General features: G+C 34.2%; 2 protein-coding genes across 4 annotated transcripts; one reads left to right on the top strand and one right to left on the bottom strand.

Annotated features, from left to right (window-relative positions):
- Window positions 1-2,896: 2,896 nt before the first annotated feature.
- LOC149804949 (uncharacterized) lies at window positions 2,897-6,621 on the top strand. Of its 2 annotated transcripts, none has more exons than XM_089946151.1 (3): window positions 2,897-3,918; window positions 4,574-4,897; window positions 6,286-6,621. In XM_089946151.1, the coding sequence occupies exons 1-3, from the start codon at window positions 3,781-3,783 to the stop codon at window positions 6,325-6,327; spliced, it is 504 nt and encodes a 167-aa protein (XP_089802277.1). In that variant the 5' UTR covers window positions 2,897-3,780; the 3' UTR covers window positions 6,328-6,621. The 2 variants fall into 2 exon arrangements, with proteins under 2 accessions (XP_089802277.1, XP_089802286.1); XM_089946160.1 differs by having other exon boundaries at window positions 2,904-3,918; window positions 4,574-4,870.
- Window positions 6,622-6,876: 255 nt separating this feature from the next.
- LOC149804948 (uncharacterized) lies at window positions 6,877-18,622 on the bottom strand. Of its 2 annotated transcripts, XM_089946133.1 has the most exons (4): window positions 18,237-18,585; window positions 17,455-17,555; window positions 16,396-16,478; window positions 6,877-11,551 (listed from the first exon to the last, which is right to left on the bottom strand). In XM_089946133.1, the coding sequence occupies exons 3-4, from the start codon at window positions 16,471-16,473 to the stop codon at window positions 10,373-10,375; spliced, it is 1,257 nt and encodes a 418-aa protein (XP_089802259.1). In that variant the 5' UTR covers window positions 16,474-16,478; window positions 17,455-17,555; window positions 18,237-18,585; the 3' UTR covers window positions 6,877-10,372. The 2 variants fall into 2 exon arrangements, with proteins under 2 accessions (XP_089802259.1, XP_089802269.1); XM_089946143.1 differs by lacking the exons at window positions 17,455-17,555; window positions 18,237-18,585 and adding an exon at window positions 18,592-18,622.
- Window positions 18,623-19,337: the final 715 nt, after the last annotated feature.

The following is a 19,337-nucleotide window of genomic DNA, read 5'->3' as shown; positions in this document are numbered from 1 at the left end:
AAATACTTCAAGGAACTTCGAGAAGGAATCCAACAAAGCACACAACATAACCAGATTAAAAAGCAGGATTTATTCCTACTGCTATTCAGGATGTGATAAAAAAAATCCAAACGGTAACTAGCACTTACAAAGTTCCCTACAACACATTTAAAACAAAAAACAACAACCTATAACAATGGATATGCATAATGATAAAAACTATACAAATCAATTCATTACGGAAGCCGGTTAGTGCCACGTTGAAATCAATTTTTTATCTCGTAATTACGACTTACTATCTCGTAATTACGACTTACTATCTCGTAATTACGACTTACTATCTCGTAATTACGAGTTAGCTATCTCGTAATTACGAGTTAGCTATCTCGTAATTACGACTTACTATCTCGCAATTACGAGTTAGCTATCTCGTAATTATGACTTACTATCTCGTAATTACGACTTGCTATTTCGTAATTACGACTTACTATCTCGTAATTACGACTTGCTATCTCGTAATTACGACTTACTATCTCGTAATTACGACTTGCTATCTCGTAATTACGACTTACTATCTCGTAATTACGAGTTAGCTATCTCGTAATTACGAGTTAGCTATCTCGTAATTACGACTTACTATCTCGTAATTACGAGTTAGCTATCTCGTAATTACGACTTACTATCTCGTAATTACGACTTGCTATCTCGAAATTACGACTTACTATCTCGTAATTACGACTTAGCTATCTCGTAATTACGAGTTAGCTATCTCGTAATTACGACTTACTATCTCGTAATTACGACTTACAGTGTCTTTGACTTGTGGAACCTTTATGTCATTTTGAATGGGTCGTGCAAGGTTATGCAGCTTTTATTTTCACTTGGGATTGAGTTACTCAGAAATTCTTAGTTTTCTAGCCCAGATACATGGATTATGCATTAGTATGAGAACTCTGAAACGAATACTGCGCACGATGTGTCTCTTTAGAAGAAGGTTTCATTCTGATGTATTAGAGGTAGCCCAGTTTATCGAAGAGAATATTAGTAATTCCGGTAATCAACAAGGCTATCGTTGGATGCATTTACGATGTCTTCAACACGGAATAATAGTATCAAGGGATACCGTGGGGATACTTATGCAATTACTCGACCCTGTTGGTATACAATTGCGACTAAGGAGACGTCTTAGGAGACGACAATACTTTGGACAAGGACCGGATTACATCTGGCATGTCGATTCTTACGATAAACTCAAACAATATGGGCTCTGTATAAACGGATGCATTGATGGTTTTTCAAGGCAGGTTATTTGGCTAAATGTTTACATAACAAGCAGCAATCCAAAAGTAATCGCCGGCTATTATGTGGAAGCAGTGCAGATGCGTCACGGATGTCCGGCCTTAATGAGAGGTGATCGTGGCACAGAAAACGGCCATGTTGCTCAGATGCAAGATTTTATGACGGGAAAGGAAAGTTTCATTTATGGAAGAAGCACAGCCAATCAACGAATAGAAATGTTTTGGAATTTTCTGCGGAGGCAATGTTGCCAGTTCTGGATTGACACCTTGGGAATGTTGAAGGAAATCGGCCAGTTCACAGGGGATTTCATAGATAACAGCTTGATTCAGTTTTGTTTTATGGGCCTGCTTCAGGTACATTTAAATATAAATTTGTTTTGCCTCAATATTCCTCTGAAACGTGATTGGAATCTGTCATAAAATAATTTCGCGAGTAGCGGTATACCGTAATATTTATAATTAGTTTATAATTTGTGTTATCATTATTTTCACACCCACATAATTTTGACACTTTTCGAAAAAGCATTATTTCTCCTTTTTTTAAACAGCAGAAAGTGTGCAAACTACAAGTTGAATCAATTTAGTCCCACCCTTTAAAAAAAAAAGTATATTTTTTTAAACAACTGCAGTTTTATCCCTTTGATGTAATCTTAAAGAAAATGATCTAAAACTTCATTCTTTCTGTCTCGTTAAAACTGATTTTAAAAGAAAAAGAAGTAAAATAATTTTCTTCATGTCTCTTTTCTCCGAGTGGAGGTTTGGAAGGATTAGAGAAGTCAAATTACAATTTGAAGATCTCGGATTGTATCACGTTGACAATTAAACAACAAATATTACAATCACAGTGACGCACAAACGGATGAACGGGTTAAAGAGGGAGATGGAGTTATCCCTTTTATATTCCTTTTTATGTGTGACAATAAATGGTGATGGATTTTTGAATGCACGTATTGGCAGTTGTGAAGAATTTGATTCATATTTATAGGTATGGGTATTGCAAATTTGAAGTAAATTAATTACAACGGCTCCTGAAAAATTAATCTAAGCAAATAAATACAATGAATAATTAAAGGTTAAATATGGAGGAAATCTTAAAAATGTAAACATTTCAGTTTTGTTGTAGAAAGTTATGTAAGACTAAAATTCCATTTCTCCTGTAAACATTCCTGCGCCCAAAATTCACGAAATTCGCCATAAAATTAATAACAAGGTACAGTTCACAACTACCGACTGCATTGCCTCCTCCCCCCCCCCCCACCCGGTCAATCAGAACCACCGCTAATATCTCTGCAAAACAAATTATGCCTTGGGTGTACGTAGCCGAAGTAATTTACCAAAAATTCGCCTGAAATTTCTTCGCAAAAGAAGAAATCCAATCTATTCAGATCGTCTCGGATCTTTTTACTACTGGATTGACTGTGTGAGGTGTTACAAATGATACATTCGAAGTGGTAAGGGTGCAAGAGGAGACAGTATTTATGTACAAATTGAATGTCGCATCTTCCTGCCTAATATAAAAAATATTTAAAAATTTATACAAGAGACGTCAAAAAGGTCCATATTTTTGGATAGCTATATTAAAACATAACATATGAATATTATTCACTTGACCAGAGAAGTCAATGGCAGTTCATAGCAAAAGAAGTTTACGCACTCCAACCCCAAATTTATATCTGCATTTTTCGTGTCCGAAAGTCATTTTTGACACCATGTATTTCTCACGGTGCAAAATAGTTGCCACCCATGCCGATTTTGAGATATTCTACATGCCTTGAACCAATATGTCTACTGCTGTGGGTGGCTAGCTCTTCTTCCTGGCCGACTCTTGGTACTTCACTATCTACATGCTGCAGAGTAACTATGGGAGGCATACATGCCTTAAATCAATTTCAAGAACAACACCAGCCCCAAATGCCTAATTCACAAATATATCCATGTCTTTCATTATTAAACAATGATAGCTGAAAAAATCACACCACAGCCTTATGTTAAGACATTTCACTGGAGCCATTTTACGAAACTATCCACTGACACTTAAGGATGGTAGCTATCGACCTACATTCATGGTGTGATCGGTAGGACAGTCATACAACGTAAGACACATCACCCGAAATTTTTCTTCTTGGGTGATGGGTTTTACGGCCTAACTAACGGCGCTGTGTAGCGTGTTTTTATGTCGACTAACAGTGTAACGAAAGTAAAATTTTCAGGAGTATCAGACACAATCAATAACGACGCTTTTCTACAAAGTAGTTATAATGTTTTTGCCAGACTTTACTGACCCAGATGTCTTTACTCTAATAAATTCAAATTCACACAAAAATCTGTTTTCAAGTTTCGTTGGCCTACATTTCAGTTGACTGGAAAGCGATGAAAGCCGGGAATGCCGAAATAGGGTTAAGTAGAAATGTTATTCTTTAGCGAAACGAATAAACATATATTATGCCTATTGGAACTGTAAGTAACGTTTCGTTTCGTTTCGTTCAAGAAACATAATCACCACATGAACCTACTGAAACATGCTTCGGCATACGTCGACTACCGTCGCATTGCAACAAATTCAAATGTATGTCAACGTAACTTGAAAATGCGTCCATTTGCAAGTGTCACATTTTCATTCTTCCAGGATAAAGACAGCACAGTAAGTATATTATTTACACATAAATTAGTGGTAGAGTGTCGATATAGGCGGCCAAGTGTGTGAGATATTCTTGAAACGTGGACTACTCGTTCACATATCAACCGACATCGGAACAGGCTATACAAGGCCGTTATTTGGATAGTAAGACATATCACAAAAACAAAAACATGTGCTATGTCTTACATTGTAGGACTAATCCGTAGGATTTACCTCGAAGATGCGAACGACCGTCTGTTGCGTATAACGTTATAGTCGAACATTCCGGCAAGCCTCTAACATTCCAGTATATAGCTTGCACGTTAATTTTAAAGTAAAAATGATGTTTGTGTAGTATACGGTCAGAAAATGGTGATCACAAACAGAAAAAGCGTATCGTCCTTCAATTTTGTTTTAATTAATAAAAGAAGAAACATGTTTTGTTTGATGATTATCGATCAGATAGAAGCGATCAAATGAATCTAAACGTTGAAAAGGTTTTCGATCGATCGATCGAGAGAGAGAGAGAGAGAGAGAGTGTCCAGGCAACAAGCGGGAAAGTTGAAAATAAATATCAAGCCAGAGAAATTATGATGTTTGAATTAGTCCGTTTTCTTCTTAAAATGGGAATGGGTATTTTCTACCAAAGAAATGAAATTAACAACCGATTTCTTTGCAGAATGACATCGATAGCATGGTCCAGGTCTGGAATGTGCATCGTATAAGACCAACCAAAAACCAAAATTGCCCAAATGGCCGACCTGTTGTGATGTACAAATTACCAATGATTTATGGAACCCGGACCTACCTCCAGTCAGTGGACGAAGACCAAATAGAAATCTGTCGAGAAGAATGTGTATTTCGAGATGAATATCCATGTGACAGAGATGTATTTAATATCTGTACTCTCTACATGGAAGAAAAGGGATGGACATCGCCTACAAATATCGACGACGCTTTGCAATTGTATTGTAATGTACGAAACATGTTACTTGTGGATTTGGTACGATAAAGGCTTTAATACTGCTGTGATTCTATGATGAGAAATATTATTTTCCTTCAGCTGATTAACACTAAATGGTCCTCAAACGAGACTTCGCTATATCTCTACTTATCCAAGTATACTTTGCTAATATACTTCTTTATTCCAATAAAAAAATGTCTAAGTTTTTCTTTCTTGTTTCCCTTTAATACAAACAGAGAGAAAAATGAGAAAGTGTGTTTAGGACAACTGCTACAAACTTTTTAATAGAACGTGAAATAAAATTTGGTAACGAACGTCATAAATGACATTTTGAAGGTTTCGCAGCAAAAAAGTTTTGGAAACTACGTCGAAAACCGCAGAATTTTCATTATATAATGGGACACAAAATTCGACTGAGTTGTTATCCTGTGACTTTAAAAGTTTGCAATTGCAAGATAAATTTCGTTTTCGCACTGTAAGTTTAGAAGAACAGCATTCAACTGAAACATATTATTGGCCTGCCTCTCTCTCTCTCTCTCATATATATATATATATATATATATATATATATATATATATATATATATATATATATATATATATCCTAAATACGAGTTATTTTTCATCTTATTTTGAACAAATGAAATTTTAAACGAGTTTTCTGTTTGACATAAAAATAAAATATGAAGGTTGACAAAGATGGGCCAATAAAACTTGATCTGCCCCTTTATATCCTATATTCAAACCTTGACCTTCGACCTAGCATCCATCAAATTAATGGGCTCTTGCCTCTATCCATGGGTAAAGGAAGTTTAAGGTTTAAACAAAACACAAAAAAAACAACAACAGTAAACTCAAGTATTGTTGTGGATACACACTGTCTATGGATGGACAGACATGATAATCTGTATATGCTCTTCACACTTTTTGGAAAAAGTGGAATTTTTGTGCCTTTAACGAATAACCGAGAGTTCTGTGTGCATGTATTCTCATCTTTCTTTTGCATCAAGTGTTTAAAACTATCACTTTGTGCATTAGTTTGTCCTGGATTTTGACATGTTGGTACAAGCAAATGCTCAAAAGTGGCCTAACCATGATTTCTGATTCACATTTTCCTGTTAACTTGACAAAGTAGAACACTTCAAGCCTCAAGACTTGTCAACAGTAGTTTAAAACCATGGTATTTAAACTTTTGTTGCTGTTTAGTGTCGAATTTTGAATTGTATTGAACCTTAAAGTTGAATGCATTGAGCATTAAAATGAAGTATTTGTGAAGGGTCACTTCGACCTTTCTTCTTTTCTCTTGTCCCTGTGAAGCGAGGGTAATGTTCTACCGTACTAAGTCAGAATTTACGCAGTGTGTGGATGGCTAGTATGCTTTTGAGTAACGAAGTGAGGGAATTTTACGGGTATTTTTTTCCTTTAAGGAACAGCTTTCTGGGAGAGATACAGGACAGTACGACGTCTGAAGTCCGAGAGAAAAAAAAAGGACGAGGTCAGAATAAAGGACTAGGAAGTCCAGGAAGGGATGAAGCGTAAAGAATAGGAAGTCCAGGAAATAGGAAGACGTTGATACACGCACGGTCAAGGGAGTAAGGTTATGAAAATCGGTCGTGGACATTGAGCTGTTTTCACCACTCGTTATTATGATGGAATAAATCCAAATTGGACACTGCTATTAAATTATGTTGACATAATTTAGATTGAATTGGAATTGCCACATTTAATTTGTTTTGATTAAATGTGTTATTTTTCTTGTCTAAGGGGCTTGTATCGTTTTATTTCCTCCCAGTATTCTTGCTCAGTTCACTATTGAAAATCTATTCTTTTTTCACTCCCAACGGGCTATAACATCGAGGGACGTCATTCTCTAGATAACGCCAGCCAAATCCAATTAACCTCCCCTCTTACTAAGAAGGCGACGTTACAGTTACAACCACCATTTAAGCACACTTTGAACAAAAAAAACATGTACCCAATGTATGTCCATGGATAAGAATTAAAACAAAATGACAATATGATTTAAATATCTTTTATTCCCTTATTCGTCCTCTCAAAGAAATATTCTCAGTGCATCATCATTGCAACAACTATCACAACTACATGTTATCAAAACTTTTAAACTTTCAACCAAAATCTTATGTTCTAGATCACTGGCAGAATCCATGATTATTGTAGAACCATTTCTTAAACTAGTTCTCAACAGTACATGTGTGAGTGATACAAATGCACTGCCAATGTATTTCTTCATGCTCTTGCACATAAATGTCATAATGTCCATGACAAGTTTGGTGTAGACAAGAGGCTTGAGGGATATAAAGAACTGAGATGAAAATAAATATTAAACAAAATAAAGAATTAGCTCTCTTTTGAGCTTACTGTCACCACAATACTTTGTTGACACTGATGATTTAATAAAAGAATTGGCAAAATAATCACTTTAATTGAACAACTGACATTATTCAATACCAACAACTAAAACACATAATATCTGTCTTGATATTTCTAGCAGTGAAAACTGTAAGAGTCTGGTGCATGCTGAATGGTAATAATAACATTAATGCAATGCTGATATGGTAATGAAAGTATTGAAGTATGGGTCAATTTAAAACACTATAAGAATGATCATCTCTGGAATCCAGGCAAACTAGAGTCCTTCCAGGTGTCCCATATTTAATCCAATTTATGTTTCAAATTTTGGTCAAGTATTTTCTTTTCCTTTCCTGACAACATCCTAAATGTGAAGTTGGCTGTCCCTATGAATAATCACAGATAGCAATCCAAAAGGAAGGAGAATTTTCATTGCTCATGAACCAACAAGATATCACCCAGTTTTCAACAGTACCTGTACTGATATCATTGCAATGGATCAACCTGAGTTCGATCATCAATTGCCTCTACCAAGGTTTAATAATCTCCACTATGAACATTAACTATCTGGTGGAAAATTAATTCAAACTAGAGTAATCATGATAATAAAATGTTGATTACTTTTCTATTGTTTATCTCTTTAGTATTGTGCTGATATGCCCATAAACCACAGATCTACCTACATAACTACTGGGCATACAAGAACCCCAAAAAATTAAAAAAATAAAATAAAAAAAGTAAAAAAAATGTGTAAATGAAAATACAGGTACTATAATGAGTAGATAACAACCTGAGAGTAATGCCACTGCTTTTGTTTGCCTGTTTTTTCAATTACTGTTTACTACCCACCCATAGAGTCCAGACTTTACTGGGTGAAAGTCAGATGCTCTGGGTTACTGCTAAAAGTACAAACATCATTCATGCATCTGCAATTACCTTGAAAAACCCACTACTGTTGAGACCTTACATAGAAATCATGCTACCTGCATGCAGTCTAATAATCTAATTGTAATATTCATAAGCAATACACAGTTAACCTGTTGGGCCTAACCCATCATAATACATGAATTGTAATCAGGCATGTGGATAGTTTACCAATGAATAAACATATTTATCACTAATTTAAAGAGATGATCAGAAAGGGCCCTCTGTGCAGGCTAAGATGTACATAGCATAGAAAAAGCTCATGTATTCATAACCAAGATATAAATATTTAACACATCACTGAAGCATAAAATGAAGGTCACAGTGATTTTTGATAATAAAGGTGAACTTCTAACAGAGAAGCATGCAATTATAATGTTTCATGATCTTATCATAAACAGCATCCAATAAATGAACTTGAAGCACCAAATTTCACAAAATGAACTAGAAACACAGAATGAACTAGAAACACAAAATGAACTTGAAACACAAAATTGCAAAACAATCACTAAAGCATGAAATATTTGTTACAGAAGACCTGTTTGCAACAAGTATGTATTATTTATTTAACAAGATGCATCCAGTCATCAAATGTATTGAATTTGGATAGAACACTATGTATGTAGCATGAGAAAAAAAACCAACCCAACACGATAATGAGCTTGACATAAAAACTTCAATTTAAACCAGTTAAATGGGAAAACTGAACCAAAGTCTGTGAAGCATTCAATATGGATTGCAGTGACCTACCTTATGTTATGATTGTGTAATACTCATCAAGATGCATCATCTCAAAATGTTTCATTTTTAAAGGAGTGACAGTATGAATACATAAGATAAAAAGCTATGTGGTCACGAGTTGACTTTAAATGCAAAATTCTTAAACGATGCAAGTAACATGTGAAATAAAGGACACATTGGCCTCCTTTAGTAGTTTGGGTTTGGTATTATCAGAAATGCATACTATCATATTGTCGCATGATTCTAACATTAGCGAACTCTAGAAATAAACTTCCAACAATAACTTTGACCAAAATCTGTGAAATGTTATGTGTGACACACAGTCTCCTAATTTTAAAAGGTGTGTAGTGCTTGTCAAGATGGATCCACTCTTACACTCTTCAAGTTACATGACTCCATAAACAATATTGAAAAATGTTGTCAGAACTGAATGCAAAATCTTTACAAACAATGTCCATCTATTATTATACATGAGTGTAGAAAGTAGCTTCCATAACACCACCTGATGGGGGCAAAGGCTATGAAACCCACTCCTAGTGTGATAAGACTGGTCAGAATGACAAATGAAACCCACTCCTAGTGTGATAAGACTGGTCAGAATGACAAATGAAACCCACTTCTAGTGTGATAAGACTAGTCAGAATGACAAATGAAACCCACTCCTAGTGTGATAAGACTGGTCAGAATGACAAATGAAACCCACTCCTAGTGTGATAAGACTAGTCAGAATGACAAACGGAATATTCTGATCATTGATTGTGACAAAACTTAAATTATGTCCATGATCCAGATGTTGCTTTCTAGGACACTGTCAAATTCAGATCTAAATTCCATAAAAGTATCATAATAATCACCAATTTGAAGGACACAACTGCAAGTATGCCCTATTGGCCTTCTTGATAAGCCAGCCATATTGACAAATTCTACAGCTATTCTGGGCACTGTAATGAGGTCAGACCCTGTGCAGAAGCGAAGGAAAAGACACAAAGCTTTCAAATCAAGTTCTCTGACATATCTCTTCAGATATTTTGAAACTTCATTAGTTTGGGCATTCAGAAATTCTGGAATCTGAAGCATCTGTACAACTTTTCTGTTACTCGGAATCAGGGTCAAGTATACATCAATGAGATTATCAGTGCTGATGCAGAGTCCCTTCAGGATGTCTCGCCAGCAGTCACATACATACATAGGCATTTGAATCATCTCCTTATGTGCTATTTCCAAAAGGACAGCCTTAAAATTTTCCCCACTGACCTTAGTCCGGCATTCATGGGCATCCAGAGCATCCAACAAGTCTTCAAGACCAACTGAAGAGAAGTCAGCAAATCCCTTTTCGAAAACATCTCTATCTGGCAGTGAGATAAACTGATAAAAATCCTCTAAAAGCTCATTATTGGTAATATCAGTATCCAGAAAGAGACAGTGCTTCATGAATGTCTTTGCAAGTTTTATTGGCCAGTATCCAACATTTTGCCATCCCTATGCAAGCAAACGCCCAATTGCCTTCCATTCTTCCATTCCAAAATCATGCCGCAGACTTGGAACCTTCACATCTCTGCCAACGGTGCACTTACAATAAAACTCTGTCCAAAATTCAGTAAACAAATCCCTCAAAACACCCCCTGTATCTTCTGCTCTTTCTTTCTCTCCATTTGCCAAAATGCGGGTGATGATAAGATGTCTATTTAAAATAGTGGGATCTTTAAAGTAATTACACAGTTCTTGAAATGCAAAGGCACCTCTGTGAATGTCTATTTGTAAGGGTTCAGCAGGAATGAGTGGAGGAATATATGGCAGAGTATCATCGATATCACGAGCAACATTTGGTGAACTGGTATTCTTAAAGAAAATCTCAGTTTCTGAATCATCTAGAAAACAAGATATAGAATGGCCAAAATGATCATCTTGAATATTTGTCAAGGGTTCAGTCTCATTCTTTTCTTGCATTCTGAGTCCTTGTGTTTTGTCAAACTCTGTGTGTGGTTTATCTACAGGTTCAGCCCGAGTAGGTATTTGCCTCATCCCGTTGATGCTTTTATATTGTGGTGGAGGATTCTTTTGCTTTGATGCAAGATAAAACCTAAGTATATTCATCCCTGTCCTGTCATACATCTCGCCAACAGTTTCTTTGCATTCTGTCTTTTCCTCAGAAAAATCTCTGATTTCAAAATCAAAGTCCTCTATCAATCCATTGGGGGAAGTTCCGTTAGGGAAAAATAAGGACTTTGCCACCTCTTCAACTTCTTTAATAGTGGACTCTTTACATATATCTACTCTACGGGTACTTCCCCCATGTTTCTTTCGTACCTGTCGGTACATCTGGGTACTGGTATCAAAATGCAACCATCCTATTTCTATCTTCCTGCTTCCTTTTTGTGCATTTTTATTACCAGTTAAAATACCTCTCCTGACTTTAGTGATTAATGAACTTTCCCCATCTGAATCTGACCCTTCTGAAGTATGGATTGCTCTCCTGAATAGCAGTTTTTTCCTCAAGGAGTTGAGTATTTGGTTTTTTCTTGTTTCTTTAGCAATCAAGTCTCCTTTGGATGCTGTCACAGATTTGCAAAATTCTTTAACAGCAACCCTGTCACCTATATGGGGCAGATATTTGGTCAGTGTTGTGTCATCTGCAACCTCAATAACGTACCTGTCAAGCTGAAAAACAAAAGCTCTGTAAGTGAAGATACAACTCTATGGTTTTAAACTAGCGGAAAGAAGCAACAAATAAAAATCAAGAAATAAATTTATTTCTCTAAGTTACCAACAGATAAATCTATTTCAATAAGTTACTAAGTGTAAATTCAAGAGGAACTGATAGTATTGTGAATTAAATATCAAATAATTCTAAACGTTCTAACACAAGTCCAAAAGTATATAGTGTTCTGAATGAAATCCAATACTGAATATGCTGATGTACCAAAACTGCTGAATAGGTTTATGAACTAAGTCTTAATGATATAATCCAGGATGGCTTTCAATGAATTGTTAAGTATATTTAATTTGTATTGTGTGCTAACATTTCTCCAAGATTACATGCTATGTACATCATTTGTGTGATTGACCTTGGTCAGGGATTGAGTTTTGGTGTCTTGATATTCTGGATACCACATAGTACACAGCTAATATTTATCTATGATTTTAGATTTATACATTAAGATCATTATTAATTGGAGGTTAACATTGTTGCATACATTGAGTTTAAGGTCTATTTTTTAAATAGTTTAAATAGAAATGAAGAATGTTCTAGAAGCAAGTCATTTATGAATTTGTTGTGAAGTTTATCATGTCATAGCTTTTGCTAATGATGTTGTTTTCTTCAAAATTACTTATTCATACCATAACATCCAAAATGGAATCAGTCTTATTGTTGTGTTCAGTTTTTAATTTGAGAGGATTTATTCATTTAAATTATTCACTGAAATTACAACGTGCTTTGATTTTTGGACTAAATCACTGTTTTGGAATTACTGTCAATTCATTCAAGGACAATTTTGATTATATTGTTATGATACATCAGAACTGTTGGCACATCAGCACATTCGATACTGGCATATCAGCACTTTAAAAATGAATTCATACAGAACACCACTGGAATTTTTTTGGAATACTCAATACTTTTGGAGTTATGTTAAAAATGTCAGGACTATTTGGGAATTAATTCACAAAACTAAGTTCTTTTTAAACTTTTACTTTGTATTTAATGGAAATAAATTATTTGTTTAATTTCACAAAAAGTGTTTTTTTTCTCACTCTTTTCTGTTCCTTAAATTAAGACCAGAGTTGTAACAGAATTTACAATAATCACAATATAGTGTTTTAGCCCATAGTCATCGAACACATTGTAATTCCAATGAATAATTTAAATAAATGATTCTTCCAAATTATACTGAACACAAAATGTAATGATTTCACAATGGGAACTTAAAACAGGAATGAATAATTTAGTTTACCACAAACTTATACAATTTCACTTGACCTAAGACACAATAAAATGACCTGGATGAAGCTCACAAGTTCTCTTCCAGAATATTCTAAGTTTGTAAAAAAAGATTAGGCCTTAAATTCAATTTTAAGTAAAAATCGTTTAAACAAATAAGACGATAATCAGGTAAGCAAAACCTACTCTACCCTCAATTAAGGACAAAGGTCAAGTACACAATTTAAACTAAATATACATCATAGTGACATATAGCAATGATAAGAAATTAAACATGATTACATTAAAGAACTAACATTTCACAAGGGTGATAATTACTTCTGATTAAAATTACACTGCAAGTTAGTCCCTATAATTCCTTAATATATTTTAAAATTTATGAATTTAAAATAATGTAACATAATCAAATTTAAGTGTATAAGTTCCAGTCCAAGAACCCAAGTTATCATTTTATTCACACCAGAAAATGGAACATTTACATACAGACTATTTTAACAATAACTACACATGTATAAATTACTTGTAAAATGGTGCTTTGAATATTGTATTTACTTCAACAAGAAAAGAAAGAAGTCCTCCATCCCATAATACAAAATAAATCAATTTTAATAAACACAGTGTGCATCATAACAGTAGTGTAAAATATACTTGTCTATGTGTTGATATCAATACTTTACAACAGCTGATTTCTCAATTTAGAACCAAAACACAAAAACTTTGAAACACTTGTAATAAGGACTTATCTTCTGACTAGACATTAGATTTGTACATTTATCCACTGAAGGATTCATCTAACACATTTCATTAAGATATTTCCAGCTTAAAGTAGTATAAAAAAATGAACAGTATATATGAGTTTGAAAGATCTTGTAAAAGATATCTCTGTGAATAATGTCAGTGTTGGTGAATGTAGTCAACACCCACTGAGTACACTTTATATGTTCAAATATGTAAAGTACTGGACTAAAATTATAAATATGTATACAAGTAGATATCCTTTCCAAAGTTACATTATGTTAAAGAATTTGAATGATGTCAGCAAAATCACAGGAGTCAATAAGGTTAACAATGACTTATTTTCTCATGGCATGGCTATGCATGGATAGATATTATAAACAGGACAAGTCATTACTGGAAATTCAAAACTGTTTCAAATCAAAAGTCCCTTTCATTTTCAGAAGATATACTTGCATTATTTTCAATGTTCTAAGCACAGCTTAAGCATTGAAAGAGGAAGACATAATAAAACTGAGTTTGCAAACTATGTCTTTAAAATAAGTAGCAAGTGTGTAGAAGATGAATACCATTTTCGATGAATATGGGCTTCTTAAATTGTTTAATATATTGTTCTGATTTTCATATAGATCTGTTTGGCTTTAATAATATGGGAACAAACTTATCAACCATTTGAATTTGATATTTTGACTCTGAACCTCAGTAAGGTCCATATTCCCATTCATCCCTAATCCCCATGGTAAATTTATGCCCCAAAACATGATAAATGCTGAACAGAAACAGAAGATATAGCCAACTACAAACCTTTGAAAAGAATGCACAATAAAGAAAATAAATTTAAAAAATCCAAAATCATTAAAACTGTTCTATATTGGTTTTGTTCTGTAATATATTGGTACATTGTATATATACTTTGGAGTGTAAAGTCTAACACTAACCTAGCTTCTCAAAACCCAAAATATTACTTAGGTATGTAAACATAATACAACCTCACTCCTCAAACCTCATAAATGTAACCAATGAATGGAAATGCAAGATAACATAACTTATCACAAGTCTAAAAATAACCTATGTATGGAAATGCAAGACAGTATAACTTCTCAAAACTCATAAATATAATTATAATACAAATATAATCTGAGGAAATGCAAGTCAGCTTCACTTCCAGAAACTCACAAGTTAGTATAACCAACGTGTGGAAACAGAAGATAACCTCACTTGTACCAACTTGTATATATAGGCCCTTTCCACAGTATTTACCTACGGCCTATTTGTGCTTGTTCTGTCTTCCATGCAAACTTTTGCTTCAAGTCAGACAACTTTTTTGTGTTGACAACAACAGCATATTTATGTGTAAACATTTCATACCTGTTACCTTAACATCTAACCTCTTTATTAGCTGAATATGTTCTCAGTGTGCTGCATGTTTGGATTGTTCCAAGACAATCCATAAAAAGAAAAGACGTTGCTGCACATAAGAGAGCGTTTACTCTTCATTGTAAAAGATTTCTGAAAGAAAGTCAATTGTCTCAAGCAATTAAAAACAGAAAGGATACATTTTGAAGTATAATCGAATTACAATAAAGGTGAAAAAGACACCTACCACCATCAGCTGCAAGTTTATTACTGTCTTTTTCTAAGTACTTAAGATCACTGACACTTGATAAAACTTTCATCTTTACCCCAAAAATGTGTCTCTGATATTACTGTCTCCTTCAGTTTAGCTCCATGAAATATTAAATATACTGTATTAAACTGAATGCTAATCCAACATTTATCCATGTGGGCAAACCCTGAGCTTGCTGAATGTTATCATTATGATCTTTGTTAAATACATATATACATATTTTTTCCAGTAGTGCATTTAAATTAGAAACTGGGACTGATGAACAGATGAAAATATGGGTCAATGCAAAGATGGAAGGACAGACAGGTCTAATTTAATGACATATTCTGAAAAACACTGGGACATACATTGCAAAATCCAGTAATAGCCGACAAAATAATCCGATCATCTACATATAAGTCAATTACAAATAACCCAACCAAAATAAGTTTGCCGATCGCAAATGGCTTTGCTTGACCTTTGCTTAATCTTCCTCATGAAGTTTTTGACAATGCAAAAAATTGTAATTCCTTAAAAGTTGAAAGTTTTGCAAAAGAGAAGAGAAAATAATTCACATACTGGTAACAGTCCCAACATCTTATCACATCATTAAATATGCTAGCTGGATTTAATTTGAAATAGCCTAAGATTTTCACACAACCTTGCTAAAATTTTAGCTTCTTCAGAAGACAAATGAAAGCACGAACAGACTGGACAAACAAAGATGCCACCATTGCAAGTAGTGATGACAGAACAAAACAAAGAGTGACAGCCTGAAAATCTAAAGAGCTCATCTACATATGGATACAAATTATCAAACTATGTTTTGGTTTTTGGACAATCTTACTGACAAACTCCTCAGGATGAAAGACAGAACTGTAGACAGATATTCAGATGCACAGTCGGATATTCAAATGGACATGACAAAATTAACATGCTCTTGCTGTTATCAGTGTGGCATAAAGAAAATAAAGAAAATGATTTGTACCAACCTCACTAAATTTGCATACCCTGGTGAAAATCTATGTGAACACATAGCACCTTGCAAATACAACTGTGTGTATTTTGTGACATCTACAAACATATACACAATCTGCAAAATTTTGTGCATAACAATAGGGTACATTTGTAGAATCTCTGATTCAAATGTGTTGCTGCTATGAATTCTTCATATTATTTTTCTTCTCCATCACGTATGATAGGATATATAAAATGACAAACCTTATCCTCTCCCATTTTCTTCACAGTTTCTTCACTGATGCCCCTGTTGCAAAGAAACTGTCTTAGTTCTTCATCCATAATGTCTGGAAGGAATGGCAATACATGTATATGTATTTCTCAAAACAGATATTTAAAAAGAAATATGCACATTATTGCATACGCTATTGGGTCATCTAAGATACACAGCTTATATGCAGGGATGTCATTTCAATTTATTTTTTGGAGGGGGGGGAACTTGATGGGTTTGTTAATTTTTGTATATAGGCTACAGCAATTTTACAGCACATGCAAATTCGGGGGGGGGGCATCCCTCCCCTCCGAAATCCCTGCTTATATGTGGTCTGACAATTAAGACGATGCATTGACAAAAGTCTAGAGTCAAGACTTAACAGCTTTATTATACATGAATGCTGATATATTCCTACTGATATAGTTCTCGCTAGACACAGTAAAAGTGTAACTCTTGCCATGGGTTGATGCTGCCTTCTACGCATGTGTCAACAGTTTGAAAAAAGGGTGAACTGTCAATGGATATATAGGTGTTCTGTTTGAACAGGGATTAATATAGAAAATGTGAGTGTTCTGAAGGATTTAATGGTACAAGTGCAAAGAAGAGGGATTTTACTTACCATCCGCACAGGGGCTCATATCGTTGTTTACAACTGACCTGTCATACATGCACTATATAATAGTTATTTACAATTGATCTGTCATACATGTACTATATAATAGTTATTATATAGTACATGTATGAAAGGTCAACTGTAAACAACAATATGAGCCCCTGTGGTGTAAGCAACGTGTCAAATCAAACTTAGCTGTAGTAGTGTCTTGCTAGAACGTAATTTTAAAATTTGACCTTTCCCATTTTTAATTTTTAAATGAAGATCTGATATTGTGTTAATATCACAAGGAAAATGATAATCACTTTCCCACTATATTATTGTACATAATCTAAAATGTGTGTGTGTGCACGCGTATGCGTGCATGTGTGTGTATGTGAGTGATAGATGGTGTAAAGGTAATGTCAGTAATAGGACCGGTATGCGGAGAACTCACCCCATGGAGAACTCGCCCTGGGAGAACTCGATCCATCGTATCTGGAGAACTCGCCCCAGAGTGGTTGGAGAAGTCACCCCAAAACTTGTCACCCAGACAATCTTTTTATAACAGAATTAAATCATCTATTACGTGATTCATATTTAGATTTGTATATACATGCAATCACAAAAGAGATATTAACTGGTAATCATAAAAAGCAATATCATAGTAATATTTCTAAGGATGAAATTAAGTCTTAATATAATCTAAGAATGACAACAGTATAGTGATTAAAAAGGATGATAAGTCAAACACTATTATTATTATGAATCAAGATGATTATGTAAAAGAAGATGAACGTCAATTAAATGATTAAAAATACTACAAACATATTATCAAACACCCATCAATAGAAATTAATTAAAAAATTTCAACATGCATTAATGAGATCGCTAAAAATAATTCCGTATATCAGGAATTTATACTTTCCCTCTTAACATATGTACACCTCAGTTCTACATATTACCCAAAACTCATAAAATAAAGTCATCTCAGGGGTTATTAGGTTGGAACCCTTTCATATATAAAACTGCTGGCATCACACGATGTTTACATCCTCTATTTTTCCAAATAAAATGCATCTAATGATTTGAAGAGCAGAGCAAAAGGGACAGATTACACTTATTTTTCGTTAAGTACAGAAGCGGAGTTGATCAAATGGAAAAGTTGAAAAATTGCAAATTTTATACATTTAATAAGTTATTAAGTTGAAGAAAAACAACAATAAATAAAGCCTTAACCATTTTGCGACATCTCAGAATTACTATACATCATCATTGGGCGACTTCTTCAGGCGAAGTGGGGCGACTTCTCCGACCACCATGGGGCGACTTCTCCTCTGACACCTGGAATGAGTTCTCCCAAGGCGAGTTCTCCATGGGGCGAGTTCTCCCAGGGCGAGTTCTCCATGGCATGGGGCGAGTTCTCCTTTATTCATAGGACCGAGTTAGGAATGGGTGGATGACATTTGTTTTCATGTTGAGAAATTAAACAATGATGATAATTATTAAAATAAAAACAATAACATTTTTGTATAAGAAAATAAGATGCCTGATTCACAATACTGTAAAGAAAACGTATACCATACGTGCTTACCGCTGTATCCGCATTAAGTAGAAGGTACAAGAAATGCAATTTTCAACTATTTGCAAATGGTGCAGCAGCTATCTGTTACAATTTACAGATGGCATAGGCGGTTCTACGTACGCTTTTTAAACTCTGAAAATGGTATTGGGATATAAGATATGTTTAGGTTCGAAAATTGAACTGATGAAGTATTACAGAACTTCAATATTATTTTTAAAGCAATTTTGTTACGGTTGTTCTTGTCATTAAAACTATATCAATTATCATGATTTAATCGATAAAGAAATGAATCAATCATTAAATAAAATTAATTTACTTGCTATGTACATTCCCATGAACCTACAAAAAATTAAAAAATTCTCTTTCTAAAAGTTGGCGTTCTCGCTCACACACACACACACACACACACACACACACACACACACACACACGTGTATTAGATTATACATATAAAAGTTAGTCATGACTACTTAGGTGATATTTTTTTTTAAATTAATGCTCACATATACTTCGTATATTTATAACATCATTTCAAAGTGGTGGAAGATAAATTTCGATCCATCGTATATATCCAGAGAAAAACGAATAAGAAAGTAGCAAAATACATATATCTGTAAGTAATTCCCAATAAAAATATATTTTGTTCAATGCCCCTGTCACTTATACCTAATCTATTTATATACGAGTATGATCAGACTGACATTTGTAAATATGTGCAAGTGACATTCTTGCATCTATAGTTCTGTGTAAAATGT

This window comes from Sinohyriopsis cumingii, chromosome 2, assembly GCF_028554795.1.
Source record: "Sinohyriopsis cumingii isolate HCF-2022 chromosome 2, ASM2855479v2, whole genome shotgun sequence".
Lineage (NCBI taxonomy): Eukaryota > Metazoa > Mollusca > Bivalvia > Unionida > Unionidae > Sinohyriopsis > Sinohyriopsis cumingii.
Note: the sequence above shows the minus strand (reverse complement) of the source record. Positions and strands in the feature narration are given on the sequence as shown.